General features: G+C 43.9%; 1 protein-coding gene across 1 annotated transcript in view; it reads right to left on the bottom strand.

Annotated features, from left to right (window-relative positions):
• Positions 1-19,216, bottom strand: part of DGLUCY (D-glutamate cyclase) — a 50,445-nt gene that overhangs the window by 9,099 nt on the left and 22,130 nt on the right. Inside the window, 3 exon segments of the mRNA XM_089906280.1 lie at positions 10,761-10,976; positions 14,021-14,169; positions 17,791-17,890. Of these exon segments, the coding sequence (XP_089762406.1) occupies positions 10,761-10,976; positions 14,021-14,169; positions 17,791-17,890 (465 nt within the window).

The following is a 19,216-nucleotide window of genomic DNA, read 5'->3' as shown; positions in this document are numbered from 1 at the left end:
TTGATTCCCCAGGCTCAGTCTCAGGTGACTGTGGGCTGTGCTTACATTTCTGATTTTGTAGAGATTTACAAGACAAAGACAGTTGCTTTCAATTCCACAAAGAACTGGGCTACTGCCTAAATGATATCAAAAGGCTGATCTGCTCATCCAACTATATTTTCTTCAATTTGTTTCTTTATATCAGGGAGAAGATTTCCAATTAAAATGGAAATCAAAAGATTTCTATGTTTTAGAACTTCAGAGATCAATGCATCATGCCTTCAAAAAGTCTGCACAAGGTATTCAGTAAAGGCCCTCTTTATGAGTCCTCAAGTCAACCCCAGACCAATTCACCCGAGGGGCAAAAAGCCTCCACCATTGCTCCTATCAGGCCCCAGTATCAGCCCCCAGTTTTCATCTCACATTGTGTGGGCTCAGGCAACCCTACTGACTCTCATTATCATGTCTAATTAACATTGCCCAAAGGGTGGATTTATGTGCCCTGTCTTACAATACCAAGCAGTGGAAACATTCCCCAGGGAGATGCAATGTCTACCCCGACAATACAATCAGGCAAAAGACACAGAACCACCTTACATAAATCCCATTCAAACATTGCAATTTTCTTACAAGCTTTCACCTCAATTTCATCAACTCTTATACCTTTGACCATAGCTTCCATTAGGACCCCATCAATAAGTCTCAGTCTTACAATACTGGGTCGGAGAAGTGTTCCTGGCCATAACATCCATTACCATAAAGCATTCCAGCAACGTCGTTTAACCTCTTCATATAACACCCACTCAAACATTCCGACTTTTATAATCTTATCAACTCTTGTACTTTTTACTTTTCTCAATCTTGTTGTAGCCCAAGTCAGGGTTCCACTAATGGGTTTTGGTACCACAGCTTGTGAGGTTCTGGCATCAAGGAGTTCCAGAAACTTCTTTCCATCCCCCTGCCATCTCCCCACTCTTGTGTAAAAGGCTTTGGGTCTGCAGTGAGGGGTTGAGCTAAGGGACCCAGGCCCTTTTGTCAATCTTGAACTCAATTAATCGACCTAATTCTTGGCCCAAGTGATTGTTGGTTAGGTTTCACATTGTAATTTTTGCCTTCCAGTTTAAAAAATTTCTCCAAACTGAAGTAAGTAGAGAGGACTTGTTTGGGGCCCTTTAATGTTTTGGGGATCAAAGAGCGTCCCTTTGGCCCACCTAATCTGAGATAGTGCTGTATTAAAAACCTTTATTTTAATCCCATCAATGTCCATTTTACTTATCCCATTTCTTAATAGCCATCTGAAGATTTCCATCCTGCTGGGACAAGTCCCGTGAGTCTTCTCTTTCTGATTCCTCTTTATTCTGCAACTTTCAATATTTGCTTTATTTCCCTTCTTAATAACCCTTTAACACTTTCTACCTTTTGGGGAAGAGTACCTTGACCTTCCCCTTGGTTTCTTCCCATTCTCTTGTTAATTAACTGAATGCTTTTATTAGCATCTGTAAGATCCATGAGGGGAAGCTGAGACACCAAATTTGATAAGGTTTCCCAAATCTTTTTTGTTTTGTTTTGTTTTTTAATTAAGGGAGTTCTTAGGGTTAGCCATTATATTTTTTTGTTTCCACCTTTTAATTTGGTCTTTCCACAGGTGCCAGTAAAACAGCTGTTTACAATGAGAGTTCTCTAAAAAATTTACCAGTTTAGAAGTTTTTCCAGTTCAAAGGACCCATCTGCTATTGACGAATAGTATCTTAATAGCAACACAAACCAATAAGTCTTTTTATGCCTTAACTGTGGACGAAAGAGGCATCCCACAAGCCCTACCGAGATCCAGAAATTTCACTCCCCAAAATAGTCTAAGGAAGTGGAGACTTTCGTTGCATCACTAATAAAGCAACAAAGGTTGAACAACAAAGGCCCCTTATGGACTGGACCCTTTATGACAAACTCCCCTGAGAGCTGGCATGGCCACACAAAGAGACGCCAGTCAGAAGCCTGGGTTGTTACCCGGGCTTCTGACCAGTTAGCTACAGCTGCTTGGAATCCCAGTCTATCTGACTGCAAAATGCATACCAGTATGTGTACCCTTCTGATGGCAGAGACCAGAGAGAGTTTTCTCACTGGTCAGCAAACCAAGCTCTTCAGGATGTATAATAAGATGGAAGGAAAAAAACTCATCCAGTTTTTTTTTTTTTTTCTTATGAGACTAGCAAACTCACCAGTGTGCGGGGCCAGCCTGGACAACAAGCTTAATGGACCTATGCCTGCGTCCTACCCTATGGAATTTCCTTCTTATGACAAACAACACAATAGAGAGATAAAGAAAAACAATAACCATCTTTGGGAGGAAAAGGATCAACAGATCAAGAGTACTCTGCCAGTTTTCAAAACAAGAGTCTCTGGGTCCAAGGAACTAGGCTCCATAAATATTCCTCCTGTTAGTCTAACTTTAGAAAAGCAATAAAGGGCTCTTACCACTCTCACTTCCGATAGACGCTGCAAGCAGAGACCTGGGAGACTGACTGACAGGCAAGAACTCTTACCGTCTGTGGCTTCTGTCAGTTGTCCCAGGATCTCTTAGCCGCAGCAGCTTCAGGGAGAGCAGTATCCAGCCAGTAAAGGGAAATCCTGGTGATTATGCCAATTGTCGGGGAGAAAGGAATTTTCCTCCATCTTTCTAGGTTCCTCTGGCTGGTATAAGAATTAAATTGACATGAGTTAGATAAACAGGAGAAAATAAAACAGGAGTTTAATAACATGTATACATGGGAGAGGCCCAGGAGAACTGAAAAATTTACCCAAATGGCCAAAGCCCTCATCTTAAATACCATCCTCAGCTAAAGACAAAAGAGGATGTTGGGGGTACTGGTTTGGGACTTCAAAGGGGAGGAAGGCAATGCACATGGAGATGGAAAAGCAAATGTTTGCCAAATAAATGTTTGCTGGGTCATGTAGAGACAACAGGACACAGGGTGGACTTTGATCTCTAGGCCATGCTGAGTTTCTCCCACTACACCTAGCCCGTATTCCTGCAGATACCTCTGCTTATAGCTCTATTCTGGGAACAGGCCCTTTAACTAAATTCTTTATGCAGCTAAGGGGGAGCTGAAAAGAAAAACTTCCTGAGTCTTCCTTTTCTTAAAAATCCTCCTCCTCTATACACCTGAAACTAACACAACATTGTAAATCAAATATACTCCAATAAAAATTTTTTAAAGATCATCCTAAATTAATCCTCACGCCAAGGAGACAGATTTCTTTTTTTTAAAAAAAATAGATTTATTTATTTATTTATTTTTGGCCGCATTGGCTCTTCGTTGCTGTGCGCGGGCTTTCTCTAGTTGCGGTGAGCGGGGGCTACTCTTCGTTGCGGTGCGTGGGCTTCTCATTGTGGTGGCTTCTCTTTGTTACTGAGCACGGGGTCTAGGAGTGTGGGCTTCAGTAGTTGTGGCTCACGGGCTCTAGAGCGCAGGCTCAGTAGTTGCGGCGCACGGTCTTAGTTGCTCCGTGGCATGTGGGATCTTCCTGGACCAGGGCTCAAACCCGTGTCCCCTGCACTGGCAGGCGGATTCTTAACCACTGCGCCACCAGGGAAGCCCCAGGGAGACAGATTTTTGGGGTCACAAATTTTGCTCCCCAACAGGTTCATCACCCTGCCTCTAAGCAGCAGAACTCAAAGAATGGTCCCAAGACCAGTGGCACCTGTAGTACCTGGGAACTTGTTAGAAACACAAATTCTTGGGCCCCAGCCTAGACTGACTTAATCGAAACTCAGCAAGGGAATAGGGGAGCAAACTGAGTTTTAATAAGCTCTCCAAGTGATTCTGATTCAAGTTAAAGTTTGAGAACCATTGCTCTAAACCATCTGGGTTATGCACTGTTAGTGACCAGAAGAGAAGAACATTCAAGCTATAACCCCAGGAAGCCATTCCAGAACTCTCCCTTATGGCTAACCTGAATCCCTCACGCTGCATGGAAGCCCACCATCAGAGGGGTTAGGTAACAGCTCCATCAGGCTGTGTTGCATCACTTCTTCTTGTGCTTAGAGATCACTCCTAGGTCAGTCAGAAGCCAAAAGTGGGTTTGTACTGAGTGTAAGAATTAGGAGCCAACAGGCAAAACGAAGAAACGCCGATTGTGCTGTGATGAGATGATAGTATTTTTGTCCTCCGTCACCCTTCACTACCGCCTTCTGAGAATGTCTATAGTATTGTTATGTCATCTTTTCAATTAAAAAAGTGAAAGGTATGCTGTATTCAAGCATGGCTAGATCATGGGATACATAGTGGAGATCAGGGAGATGAGGCTGAGAGGGTCCCCAAGACCAGGAAAAGGGATTAGACTTGAGCCCATATTCAGGAGCCTGTTCTGGGAGGCCCCCTGTGATGTCCCACAGCAAACTTTGATCTCTAGAGGCACCAGATAGCGCAGAAGAATACACCTTTAGGGCCAAGGCACCATTCGCTTGTGGACCCTGTCGTGGGTTTTTTCTCTTCTCACTTCCATCACACCTGTCTGACTATGGCTGGGCCTGACACCTTGCTGACCAGCCCTGGTGTCAAGAACCAAGGATGGAGTCAGCAGGGCTTCTGTGCCTCCTAATTCACTCTCCTTGGGAGATCCACTACCTGCCCCCTCTTGACTGCCCCTCCTGGAAGAAGAATAGCAAATCTGCTGTGACTACCCAGCCCAGGGCCAGCCTGGGTGACTTTGAAAAGGCTTTCTCTAATCCTCAAAGAGACTCACTTTCTGGGTGAGGCTAGCGAAGCTTGGAGATAAGAGCTGCTATCTCCTTACTGATTCCGGAGCCCTTGATCTTTCTTATCTTTGCTGAACTGAAGGAGCAGACAAACTTCTCTGCTTTCAGGCCCCAGCAGCTCCCAACCCTAATTGGATGGGCCCCTTTCCATCTCTCTCAGCCCCAAACCACAGATTTTCATCTGAAACTCTCATTCCAGATAACAGCCCCTCTCTCCCCACTGCCAACCGGGATCACCTTTTCTCTTTGGGGAACTTCACCTGCTGCTAAAATCGCATCAGTGATGCAGTTGGCCAAGCCTTTGAGATTTGTTCAATTATACAGAGAACCTACATTCTGGGTGGCAGATAAACAAGGAAATCTGGGGACTTCCAAAGAGATTCTCCAGAGGCTCCCTTCCACTGAGATCCAAGACCCCAGGATAAAGGGGACTAGTAAATAACAGACGTGCCGACAGCAAGCAAGCTCGGCACGCCTGAGGGGTAGGGTTTGTCTGGGTGTCCCAGCCAAAAACTTAACCCAGGGTGGAGACCTGAGACATAAGATGTTGAACATCTTTTCATATCCTTACTTGCCATCTGTACGTCTTCTTTGGTGAGGTGTCTGTTCAGGTCTTTTGCCCATTTTTAAACTGGACTGTTTATTTTATTATTAGTGAGTTTTAAGAGTTCTTTGTATATTTTGGGTAACAGTCTTATCAGAAACGTCTTTTGTAAATGTTTTCTTCAAGTCTATGCCTTCGCATTCTCTTGGCATTGTCTTCTGCAGAGCAGAAGTTTTACATTTCCTTCTTTCAGTTTTATTGAGATATAATTGATATACAGCATTGTATAAGTTTAAGGTGTAAAGCACAGAGATTTGACTCACAAACATCATGAAATGACGACCACAAGTTTCGTGAGCATCCATCAACTCAAATCATCTCCTATAGATACAAAATTAAAGAAACAGAAAACAAGTTTTCCTCGTGATGAGAACTCTTAGGATTTACGGTCTTAACAACCTTCACTTATACAGCAGTGTTCATTATACTTATCATGTTGTACATTACATCCCTAGTACTTATTTATCTTATAGCTGGGACTTTGTGCCTTTTGACCACTTTTATCCAATTCCCCCTCCCCCCACTCTTTTTCTCTGGTAACTACAAATCTGATCTCTTTTTCTGTCAGCTTGTTTGTTTGTTTTTGAAGTGTAATTGACCTACAACACTATGTTAGTTCCTGGTATACAGCATAGAGATTCTGTATTTCTATACATTTCAAAATGATCACCACTGTAAGTCTGGCTAATATCTGTCACCATACAAAGATATTAGGTAATTATTGACTATATTCCTCAAACTGTACATTTCCTACCCATGACTCATTTATTTTGTAACTGGGAGTTTGTATTTCTTAATCTCCCTCAGCTATTTCTTTCCTCCCCAACCCCCTGGCAATCACCTATTTGTTCTCTGTATCTCTGACTCTGTTTCTGTTCATTTATGTGTGTTCATTTGTTTTGTTTTTTAGATTCCCCAAATAAGTGAAATCATACAGTACTTGTCCTTCTCTGTCTGACTTATTTCACTTAGCGTAATCCCCTTTAAGTCCATCTGTGTTGGTGCAAATGGAAAGATTCAATTCTTTTTTATGGCTGAGTAATATTCCCTTATATATATATATACCACATCATCTTTATCCATTCATCTATTGATGGGCATTTAGATTGCTTCCGTAACTTGATTATTGAAAATAATGCTGCAGTGAACATGGCGGAGGGGTGCATATACCTTTTCTAATTAGTGTTTTAATTTTCTTTGGATAAATACCCAGGAGTGGAATTGCTGGATTGTATGGTAGTTCTATTTTTAAGTTTTTGAGGAATCTCCATACTGTTTTCATAGTGGCTGCACCAATTTACATTCCCACCAATAGTGTACGGGGTTCCCTTTTCTCCACATCCTCGCCAACACTTGTTGTCTGTTGTCTTTTGATAATAGCCACTCTGACAGGTGTGAGGTGCGATCTCATTGTGGTTTTGATTTTCATTTCCCTGATGATTAGTGATGCTGAGCATCTTTTCATGTGCCTGTTAGCCATCTGTATATCTTCTTTTGAAAAACAAAATGTCTGTTCAGGTCCTCTGCCCATTTTTTTTTTTTTTTGCGGTACGCGGGCCTCTCACTGTTGTGGCCTCTCCCGTTGCGGAGCACAGGCTCCGGACACGCAGGCTCAGCGGCCATGGCTCACAGGCCCAGCTGCTCCACGGCATGTGGGATCTTCCCAGACCAGGGCATGAACCCGTATCCCCTGCATGGGCAGGCGAATTCTCAACCACTGCGCCACCAGGGAAGCCCAGTATGTCATTTTTAATCAAATTTATGGGCACAGAGTTGTTCATGGCATTCTTTTATTATTCTTTTAATTTCCATGGCATCTGTAGTGATGTGCCCTCATTTATTTTTAGTAACTTGTGTCTTCTCTCTTTTTTTCTTAGTTAGTCTGGCTGGAGGCTTATCAATTTTGTTGATCTTTTCAAAGAACCAGCTTTTGGTTTTGTTAATTTTCTCTATTGATTTCCTGTTTTCAATTTCATTGATTTCTGCTTTAATTGATATTATTTATTTCCTTCTTTGGATTTAATTTTCTCTTCATTTCTTAGTTTCCTAAGGTGAACACTTAGATTACTGATTTTAATATACACATTCGATATAATAAATTTCCTTGCTTTCACTGCACCCCACAAATTTTGATAAATTGTATTTTCATCAAGTTCAAAATATTTTAAAATTTCTCTTCAGATTTCTTCTTTGACTCATGTGTTATTTAGAAGAGTGCTGTTTAATCTCCAAGTATTTGGGGATTTTTCCAGCTATCTTTCTGTTACTGATGTCTAGTTTGATTCCATTGTGATCTGACAGCAGACATGTTATGATTTCTAGTCTTTAAAATTTGTTAAGGTGGTATTTATGGTCCAGAATGTAGTCTATCTTGGTGAATGTTCCATGTGAGCTTGAGAAGAATGCGTAGGCTATTGTTGTTGGATGAAGTAGGGCATAAGATGTCCATTATATACAGTGGATTGATGGTGTTGCTGAGTTCAACTATGCCTTTATGGATTTTCTGCCTGCTGGATTTGTCCATTTCTGATAGAGCGGTGTTAAAGTCTCCAATTATAATAGTGGATTCATCTATTCTTCCTTGCAGTTCTATCAGTGTTTGCCTGACACTTTAGGAGTATGCACATTAAGAATTGTTATGTCCTCTTGGAGTATTTACCCCTTTATCATTATGTAATGCCCCTTTTAACCCTGGTAACTTTCCTGAACTGTTCTGAAGTCTGCTCTGTCTGAAATTTATATAGCTACTCCTACTTTCTTTTGACTAGTGTTAACATGGTATATCTTTCTCCAAACATTTACTGTTAATTTATACATTTCTTTATATTTAAAGTGGGTTTCTTGAGACAACCATATTTGGGTTTGTTTTTTGATCCACTCTGACAATCTCTGTCTTTTAATTGGAATATTTAGACCATTGACGTTTAAGGTGATCATTGATATGGTTGGATTACTATCTACCATACTTGTAGCTATTTTCTATTTGTTGCCCTTTTTCTTTTTCCTATTTTGTCTTTCACATTTTTTCTGACTTTCATGGTTTTAATTGAACACTTTATATGATGCTATTTTCTCTCCTTTCTTAGCATATCAATGATACTTCTTTTTAAAAAAAATTTTTTTTAGTGGTTGCCCTAGAGTTTGCAATATATGTTTACAGTGAATCCAGGTCCACTTTCAAATAAGCACTACACAGGTAGCTCAAGCATGTTATAATAACAAAATATTCCTAATTATTCCCTCTCATCCCTTGTATCATTGCTGTCATTCATTTCATATATATATATATATATATATATAATATATATATGCCCATATATACACATAAGCACATATTATTGAACACATTGTTGCCATTATTAGTTTGAACAAACTGTTATCCATTAGATCAATTAAGAATAAGAGAAATAAAAATTTTAATTTTACCTTCATTTATTCATTCTCCAATGCTCTTCCTTTCTTGTGTAGATCGAGTTTCTGACCAATATAATTTTCCTTCTCTCTGTAGAATCTCTCTTTTTTTGCTGTTTTAAATATTTATTTATTTATTTGGTTGCACCAGGTCTTAGTTGCAGCAGGCGGGCTCCTTAGTTGTGGCATTCAAACTCTTAGTTGCGGCACTCAAACTCTTAGTTGCGGCATGCATGTGGGATCTAGTTCCCTGACCAGGGATCGAACCCAGGCCCCCTGCATTGGGAGCACATAGTCTTATCCACTGCACCACCAGGGAAGTCCCTAGAATTTCTTTTAACATTTCCTACAAGACAGGTCTACTAGCAACAAATTCCCCCAGTTTTTGTTTGTCTGAGAAATTCTTTATTTCTCCTTCACTTACAAAGGAAAAGTTTCCAGGATACATAATTCTAGGTTGTTGATTTTTCTCTGTCAACACTTTAAATATTTCACTCCACTTTCTTCTTGCTTGTATGGTTTCTGAGGAGAAGTTGGATATAATTCTTATCTTTGCTCCTCTATTGGTAAAGAGTTTTTTTCCTCCAGCTTCTTTCCAGATATTTTCTTTATTGTTGATTTTCTGAAATTTGAACATATGTCTAGGTGTAGTTTTTTTTGGCATTTATCCTGCTTAGTATTCTCTGAGTTTCCTGGATCTATTGTTTGGTGTCTGACATCAATTTGGGAGAAAATTCTCAATCATTATTGCTTCAAATATTTCTTTTCTCTTTCTCCTTCTGGATTCCTATTACAAATAGGTTACAGCTCTGTAGTTATCCCACAATTCTTGGGATATTCTTTTCTGTTCCTTTCAATCTTTTTTCTCTTATCTTTTTAGTCTAGGGAGTTCCCATTGTCATATCATCAAGGTCAGAGATTATTTTCTCAGCTGTGTCTAATCTACTAATGGGCCCATCAAAGGCATTCTTCATTCTGTTACAAGTGTATTTTATCTCTAGCATTTCTTTTTGATTCTTTATTAGAATTTCCATTTCTCTGCTTACATTATCCATCTGTTATTGCATGTTATCTACTTTTGGGTATTTCTCTCCCCTAGGTAAGTTAGGCTCTGTTAAAACCCTAGCAGGCTAGGCTCTGGTATAATAGTTTCTTCCGAGGGCAGGCCTTGTTCAGAAGAACAGGTGCTCTGGTGTATTTCAAAAATGGCTCACTTTCCCCTCCCCTACCTAAAGCATGAGGGGATTTTTCTCTAATATTCAGTGTGGACCTGGTAGAGCCTGTGAAGGTAAAGCTCACAGAAGGTGGGAGCCTCCTATGACTAGGTCCCCCTGGAGCTTCTAACTCTCAGACTTGTCCACACGAAGCTTCTAGCAACTTGTCAATTACAGTGCAAGTTTTCTTACCCAGGCACTGGTACCCTCAGATATTTCTGCTTATCTCCACGGCTGTTTTTGACTTTGACAATGAAAAGGGAGAGGGCCTTTCTCAGGTATGGGTCAAAATTCCTGAAACTTGTGACGAAGTCAAGGGAGGAAGGGCGGGGCCTGGAAGGACCCAGACACAGGAAAGGTTGGTCCTGATGGGAAGGGCAGCTGCAGGGAGGGGCAGGGAAGCCTGGGGCAGAGGTAAGTGAAAGGAGAGCTGAAGTCTCCTGCATCCTCCAAACGTTTGCTAGATTGTTCTCTTCCTTTCCACCCCACAGGAGGTACAGATAAAAGCAGAGATGACCCCTCTTCAGAGCACTGATCTAAAGTGGCCTGCCTGTCACTCTCTCTCATCTACCTGTAGCTCTTCTCACTGTTTAGCACCATCTGGTATATTTCTTTGTTAGGGCTCATTGTCCATCTCCCAACACTAGAGCAGGCACTCCGTGGAGCAGGGCCCTTGCTGCTCCAGCCTCAGTACACAGAGCAATGTCTGGCCCACAGCAAATGTTTGTTGAATGACTGAGAGGCCAGAGGCTAAGAACCAGGTCCCCTTCTTACCCTGGTGCCCTCTAGACTCCACTCATGGAGGAGGTGACTTTCTGGCTGGACAGGCTCCAAGCCAGGTCCCTCCCCCGGGCAGCCTTGCCTGATTGGCTGGCCGTCTGAGACTCACCAGCGATGATGACCGCAAAGTCAGTCTCCACGTCACAGGCAATGACATCCCCATTTCGTATGTGCCTCTTCACGGCCTCCTTGACTTTGCCCATCCCAAGCTCGTTGCCTCTGTCACCGACCCCTGGAGGGAAGGGAACTGAGTCAGGGCACAGGATCAGGCAAAATGTGGCGTGGTTATGGGGCAGAGCAGCCCCTTCACATGTGCCTCAGGGTGAGGAAAGGGGTTGGCTCTGGATACATTTTCACACTACCAGGAGATGCTGGACTTCTTCAGGTATTCTAGAAACTTCTCCAGTTAAAAATGAGTCCAGGTTTGGAACTCAGCAGAGTGTGGCCGTGTCCACCGTTGGGTCACATTGTCCAGTCACAGATGGGGCACCAGGTCCACGAGAGATGGTGGCACCCAGGACTTCCTCTCCTTGCCAGTAGCTCCGGCTCAGGGAGGGGCCACAAGGCCCTGAGTCTCATTACTGTGACCAGACAGCATTCCATTGGCAGAAGGGAATGGGTATAGGTTTGTTAAAGTCAATTCTGTAATTTAAAGCCTTCTGTTTCAAGTATGTGAAATGTATGTTTGTCATTTTAGTTAATTTTAATCTATACCAGATAGGCACCTGGTTAATATGTGAAGCAGCATAATGAGGAATTCACACCCCAGGGGTGGCCTGTTAGCATTTGAAAGAGACCACAGAATAAAGGCCAATCTGCTAGGCACAAGAAGGTTTGTCAATTATTCTAGCATAATAAATGCTAGAATAAATATGTTAGAATAAGTAAATGTCAGAAATTTTCTTTTTTTTTAAATTTTATTTTATTTATTTATTTTGGGCTATGTTGGGTCTTCGTTGCTGGGCGTGGGCTTTCTCTAGTTGCAGCGAGCGGGGGCTACTCTCCGTTGCGGTGTGTGGGCTTCTCATCGCAGTGGCTTCTCTTGTGGAGCACGGGCTCTAGGCACGCGGGCTTCAGTAGTTGTGGCAAGTGGGCTCAGTAGTTGTGGCTCGTGGGCTCTAGAGCACAGGCTCAGTAGTTGTGGCACACGGGGTTAGTTGCTCCGCGGCATGTGAGATCTTCCCGGACCAGGGCTCGAACCCGTGTCCCCTGCATTGGCAGGCGGATTCTTAACCACTGCGCCACCAAGGAAGCCCTGTCAGATATTATTTAATTCATTGGTGAAATAAAAGGTGTTCAAGAGAGGTGAACTGGCTAGAAGTAATTACCAGGTAACTCCACCCTTTTAGGAACAAGATGAAAAAAACTCTAACAAGCCCTGCAGCCTGTGCCCTTTGAGGTGGTGCCCTAGGAACACCATTTGGTCCTGCGTTCAAGTGTTTCTGGAGGATTCTGTAGACTAGAGGTCAGCTGAATCTGCCTCTGGAAGATGGTTGCAGCTGCCTCAAGATAACCATTCACCAAGGGGATTATCCCAGTGCCCCAAGGACAGAGGGCTGGGCCCCTCAAGCCTACAGAATTGTTGTATGACTGTTTTTGTGTCTATTTCTACAAATATGTGGAAGAATTCCACCAGAGGCAAGCATTCATTGCGTGATGGTGGAGAGAGGCCTGGAGCTGACTCACCTTGGGCATCAGAGACCTGGTCTCGGCCAAAGAATGCGATGATTGTGGATGACCAGATGCCCTAGGTCCTCATCCTGAGGATTTTTCTCAGAACAGTTTTCTAGATCCATGACAGTCCATTGAATGAAAGAAAATAACAACACCTAGCACTGATATCTTGTCTATTTCTGTCTCTGCCCTTTAACATTTTATGAAGTTCATCTTGTTCGCTCCTCAGGTGTGTCCCGTCTGTGGACTTGACCTCACTTTACAGAGTCTCTAAGAGGGGCAGGACCTGGGTAGTGAGTGGGACATGGGTGTCTTGATTCTCAATTGAGTGTGATTCCCTGACAAAGCAGCTGCCTGTGGAACTGAGGAACAGGGATGTTGATGGAGCAAAGGAGGGAAAGGAGGGTTTGGGGGGTAACTCTGTTGAGCAGGGGGCTGGTGAGCCACAGGAGGGGCTCAGGCTCCTGAGGCCAAGAGAAGGGTCCAGGGGTCCAAAAAGGGGGCAGCTTGAAAGCACAGCCAGCTCCACCTGCTTCCTCTGGGATCTTGCAGGCATCATTAGGGGGAAGAGCACAGATCGGGGGTCCATTCAGTGGGGGAAGAGTGTTTGCTCTACAGCTTCTTTGGACCCTGCTGGCCCGTGTGGACACAGAAAGCCCTTCCGCTCTATCCTGGGAGGCCTCCCCAGCCCAGAGAGGCAGGAAGCATGAAGCCAGCCGCACTGGGGGCACCACACCCAAGGCCTCTTCTGGGAAAGACCAGGGCGATTTGCGGAAATTTTCTACTCAGCCAGGAAGGCTTTCATTGTCTCATCAAAACCCCAAAAGCCAAAGGCAACTAATGGGCCTGGGAAACATTCTGAAGTGTTTGAATGGACAGAAAAAGTAAATATGGAACACGACAAACGTGCCTTCATTTCTCCATGCTCTGGTTCCCACCCCAGGGGAGGAATGCTGGCGTCCCAGTCACATCAAGCCTTTCAGAAATTCATAAAGGCAACACGGTCCCACGAAAAGCATCGTCGGTAGGGCCCTGGGAGTCTGGACTCTACTCCTAATTACCTCCCTAGGCCTCACCTTCGGAAACTATACCTGCCTTACCTGCAGGTTTTAAGAGAGGCTTAAACAATACAATGATTGTGAAACCTCTTTGAGTACCATAAATTTCTATACAAACATGAATGATCCCATTATTAGCCATCAAAATATCACACTGATCATACATTCAAGATACATTTAAAAATGAATAGACTTCATAAGTGATACAGAATACATATGGTACATTCACCCTGTATGACCAAAATAATATACCATGGCTTGAGCTTATTATTGTCGTTATTTTTTTTATTAGTTTTGATGTTTTAGAGTTGGACAAATAGAATATGCTTAGTTAAGCGTCCTTTCCCTCTCCTGCTCGTGGGAATGCTGGATTTCTAAATGTCAGCATCGTTATTGTCTATACCGACCAGAATAAACAAAGACCAGCTCTGAAGTGGAAAACAATGGTCCCGTATAACTCCTTTCTGTCATGTGTTCAACAGTCAATAAAAAAGGACTTTAGTGCTGACATGTTCTCGTCGCATTCTCAGTGCCCCTTGCTTACCAGCTGATGAAATTCCAGGAATCTTCTGCACTGCAGGGAAAAGACCGTTGATGGCGTCCACCAAGTGCTTGGCGTTCCTCTTCCTTGCGCTGTAGTAATTGCCCTCGGCAGCCCCTCCCGTACGCTCGATCGCCACCAGATGGTCAAATCTGCCAGGGGTGAGGGCACAGGGTCCTTATGGAGAGCCAGGTGCCTGGCTGGCTCATGCCTTCCTGTGTTTGTGCGAAGGATCCTTCCGTCTTCGTTTCCTTCTTTCCTACAGAACTTGGTTGAAAATCCACTGTGTGCCAGAGCCTGTGCTGGGCGTTGGTCTCTCAGATCATTTTAAGAAACAGTATCAGGGCTTCCCTGGTGGCGCAGTGGTTGAGAGTCCGCCTGTCGATGCAGGGGACACGGGTTCGTGCCCCGGTCCGGGAGGATCCCACATACCGCAGAGCGGCTGGGCCCGTGAGCCATGGCCGCTGAGCCTGCGCGTCCGGAGCCTGTGCTCCGCAGCGGGAGAGGCCACAACAGTGAGAGGCCCGCGTACGCAAAAAAAAAAAAAAAAAAAAAAAAAAAAGAAACAGTATCAGAATCTTTAGCAGCATATTAGAGACAGAGGCTGTGAGAGCAGGAAGGCCAATGGTCAGGGTCACCATGGTAGATGCTGCTGGTGCCCCGCCCAGGTCTCCGTTAACCAGAGGGGCACCAGCACCCAGTGGGTTCAGTGTTGGCTGCTACTGGCCCACTGCTGCCCTATCCCAGGATCTTGTTCGCTTTACAGACACAAAACAGACTAAAAAGGAATTGAAATAGAAGACAAATGACTCTAACACAAGATAAACTTATTTAGACAGCAGGAGATAGAGAAAGGGCACGGATACGATGGTGGTAAGAAGGTGGGTTGTGGAATCAGACTGTGTACAGTTCCAGGTCCTGATGCTGCTGGCCTTGGGCGAGTCCCTTAAACCCTCTAGCCCTCATTTTCTGCATCTGTCAGATGACCTAACAACAGTACGTGTCTCATACTGTCTCGAAAGGCTTAAGTGAGAAAATGCACAAGAGACACTTAGCACAGACCTCCACACCTACTCAGGGCTCGGTAAGGGTTACTGGTGTGGCTGCTATCATGATTAGGAGGAATACTGTTTTGAAAATCTAATTTAAGAACATGAAAATTGCTCTTTTATATCTCTCTAAATCCCCCCAAGATGGAGTTCTTTAAAATCTTAACTCTGCTACGGAAAACTATACGGTAGTTACTCAAAATATTTAAAATAGGATTACCATATGATCCAACAATTCTGCTTCTGGGAATAGACCCAAAAGAATTGAAAGCTGGGTTCCAAAGAGGTCTTTATGCAACCATGTTCATAGTGGCATTATTCACATTAGGTAGAAGGTGGAAGCAACCGGTCCATTGATGGATGAACAAGGAAGCAAAATGTGGTCTGTACATATAAGGAAATATTATTCAGCCTTAGAGAGGAGGGAAATTCTGACACCTTATAACATGCGTGAACTTTGAGGGTATTTTGCTAAGTGAAATAAGCCTGTCACAAAAGGACAAACACTGTATGATTTCACTTATATGGGATACTAGAGTAGTCAAATTCTTAGAGACAGGAAGTAGGACAGTGGTTGCCGGCGGCTAGGGAGACGGGGCGGGGATGGGGAGTTATTATTTAATGGGGACAGAGCTCCATTTGGGAAGATGAAAAATTTAGAGAGATGGATGGTGGTGATAGTTGCACAGCTATGTGAATATACCTTATTACCACTGAACTGCACGCTAAAAAATGGTTAAAATGGTAAAATTTATGTTGTGCATGTTTTACCACAATATCACAAAAGAACACTTCACTCTGAATGCTTTTGCTGTACATGTTTTTTTTTAAATTAATTAATTTATTTATCTTTGGCTGCGTTGGGTCTTCGTTGCTGCACGCGGGCTTTCTCTAGTTGCGGCGAGTGGGCTTCTCACTGCGGTGGCTTCTCTTGTTGCGGAGCATGGGCTCTAGGCGCACGGGCTTCAGTAGTTGTGGCACACGGGCTCAGTAGTTGTGGTACATGGGCTTAGTTGCTCTGCGGCATGTGGGATCCTCCCGGACCAGGGCTTGAGCCCGTGTCCCCTGCATTGGCAGGCGGATTCTTAACCACTGCCCCACCAGGGAAGCCCTGCTGTACATGTTTTAAAAATCAAAATCTACGTGCCTGTCCATGTCCTTTGGTTGTGCTAGAAGGTGGTGCACCTCGTGTGCTTGGATGGCAGGCCACGGAGTAGGTGTTAGAATGTGGTCCTGAGGCTACATGCCCAATGCAAGAAAAGGCAATCACTTTTTCTGAGAAGCAGAACCAGGAAGTGGAAAGAGCTTTGACGATGAATTTCCTCTAGACGTATATCAATGGCGATGAAAAGGCAGTTCAGAGCAAGAGCTCCAGTTGAGATGAATACATCCTCTGGTCTGGACTTTTCCCCCAGGGGAACTCATTACATACCTTGTGATGGTGGATTGATTGCTTTAGGCCATAAGGGTCCATTGAGCTACAGCGGGAAGTAATCCAGTCCTGGGAGGCCTACGCCTTGGGAAGAGTTAATGCGTCTTCTCCAAAGACAGCGGAATCCTCTCCCCGCACAGTCAGATCTGGCTCACCCGCCTCCACGCAGCAAACAGAGCAATACCTGTGTTATCTGGCATCAGCGGTCCCACCCGAGAGAATTTTCTAGTTTCTCCCTGAGTTGCCAGAGCTTTGTTTGTATGCCAACCTTTTGGAGAAACAAACGTTTCTAATATGTGCCACACACGTTCTGGCAGCTTTAAATAGCATGTCGGATCCCCCATCAAACTTTTCCTTGTTGACTCAGGGTCCTCATTATAAGTGCCAGGTTCTGCTGGGAGCTGCAAGGCAGCTACACCCTCCAGGCCTCTTAAAGCAGTGTTTTAACATTTGAAGTGGATACTTGGTATGGGTTGTGAAATAAACATTATTTTTTTAAAAACATCTTTATTGGAGTATAATTGTTTTACAATGGTGTGTTTCTGCTTATGTGAAATAAACTTATTAGGCCAGGTCGGCATTTTCTGAAAAGTGGACAAGAACAGGATACAACAGGATAGGATAGGATAGGATAGGATAGGATAGAATAGAAAATATCAGGGTATATTGAACATAGCAAGAGTAAATATTGTGTTTTGAAATTTCTGTTTTAGTTATGTGTATGTGTGTACTGGTTTGCAATGCAAAATGTATTACTGTGGATTGTTGTCAAAAAAGTTTGCAAAACACTCTTAAAAGTTACAAGATCTGAAATACTTCCCTACATATAATTAAGAAGTATTTTTCAAAAATGTTTGACCACAGCACACAGTAAAAAATACACACACATACACACAGTTTCTATACAAGAAATACAATGATATTTCTATTTCTATTTCATTTTCCAAGGATGCTGGTCACCCCCCACTGAAATTATTTCACTTCTCTTTAATGGGTTGTAACCGAGTTTGAGAAACTGCTAGTTTTTGTTTATTTTATAATTTTCCGATCTTCTCCCTCTGTCAGGAAGACATGCCATCTCTCGGGGACTTGCTACTTCCAGAAATCCTCTGCAAAGGCCCCAGACACCTTGAAACCCCCTAGCCTCACTGGTGAGTCTGGCCCATCAGGACACTGGACTCCTGGCTCTGTCCTCTCTGGGGGACTGAGGTGTGCAGAAATGCTGTTGTCAAAGTTAACAGCACGTGGGCTGTTACATGTCACCCACTTAAACTGGGATGGGACACACATACCTGGGTGACTTGGGGTTCCCGTCTCTGCATAGAAATGCCTGAGCAGCTTCCGCCGATCCGCCTTGGTAAGTTAATATTGGAATCTGCCTCTTCAGAACACCTTGAAAATAAAGGCAAAGGGTGGAGCCATCAACCCTAGTGCTGCGTTTGGGGAATTCATTTTGGCTTTTCAAAAGCTTCTTTGGAAAGTATCCATTAGTTACCATTATTGAATGACATCTACCTGTAGAATACTTTGCTAGGTAAGCCAAGACCTAGACACAGAGGATACTGAAGTTTACTTTCAGTCCTGAGTAAACCCTAGAGCTGGCCAGCATTGGAGTGGAATCGGGCTAGTGTCACCAGTCTTGTGGGTGAGCAAATATGCTGCACACAGATGCCCGCAGTACCATATGACCAGAGCCCTATCCTGGCCCACTGCCATCGTGAGTGCTGGGGACATGGTTAGGTGCCCTTGGTGACAGTGAGCCAGCTCTCTGCTAAGCATGTGACATGCAGACTCTCAATTTTCACAACAACTATGTGTGATAAGAACAATTATTTCCCCATTTTACAGAGGAGGAAAACTGAGGCTCAGAGATGTTAAATAACTTGGCCAAAGCCAAGTAGGTAGATTGGTGTCGTGACTAGTTTCCAGCTTAAGTTCTCATCTGCTCCCCAACCCCACCCCCCTTGACTATCTTCAGGGAAGTTCAAGAAAACAGAGGAAAAATCCCAGAGTCTGGGCCTTGAGTTAATTACTGGCATCAAGTGATTTCCAAAGTGAATTTGACTCTTAAAAATAGCACACTTTCGGGCTTCCCTGGTGGCGCAGTGGTTGAGAGTCCGCCTGCCGATGCAGGGGACACGGGTTCGTGCCCCCATCCGGGAAGATCCCACATGCCGCGGAGCGGCTGGGCCCGTGAGCCATGGCCGCTGAGCCTGAGCGTCCGGAGCCTGTGCTCCGCAACGGGAGAGGCCACAACAGTGAGAGGCCCGCGTACCGCAAAAAAATAAAATAAAATAAAAAAGCACACTTTCTAATTATAATAATAATACATATTATTGTAGAATATGTGGAACACACACACAAATCCCATAATAAAATAAAATTGATTTGGTTTCCATTAACTAAACCCCCTCAGAGCTGTTTGAGGTAGAATCTTTGCATATTCGCTGGCCCAGGATGAAGTCTTATCCAGCGGCTAACAGAGGGCCTGGGACAGGGATGGTGGACCCAGTACTCACGGTCCCGCTGGTTCTGCAGGAGCTCCTGGACTGCTCTGTGGCCCAGCAGCAGTATCAAGGGGCGGTTGGGGGAGCTTTGGTTACCCCCATAAGCTCCATCATCAGCCCCTCACCCCCTCACATAAAGCCAACCCAAATAAGCACCTTGTCTATGCTAAAACCATACGGCCTCGAGACAGCTGCTTCCCACCCCAGCCTC

Source organism: Delphinapterus leucas, chromosome 2 (genome assembly GCF_059928025.1).
Source record: "Delphinapterus leucas isolate spDelLeu-1000000601 "Yukka" chromosome 2, BTC_Dleu_Yukka2, whole genome shotgun sequence".
In the NCBI taxonomy this organism is placed as follows: Eukaryota; Metazoa; Chordata; class Mammalia; order Artiodactyla; family Monodontidae; genus Delphinapterus; species Delphinapterus leucas.
This window is presented reverse-complemented; position numbering and strand designations above follow the sequence as displayed.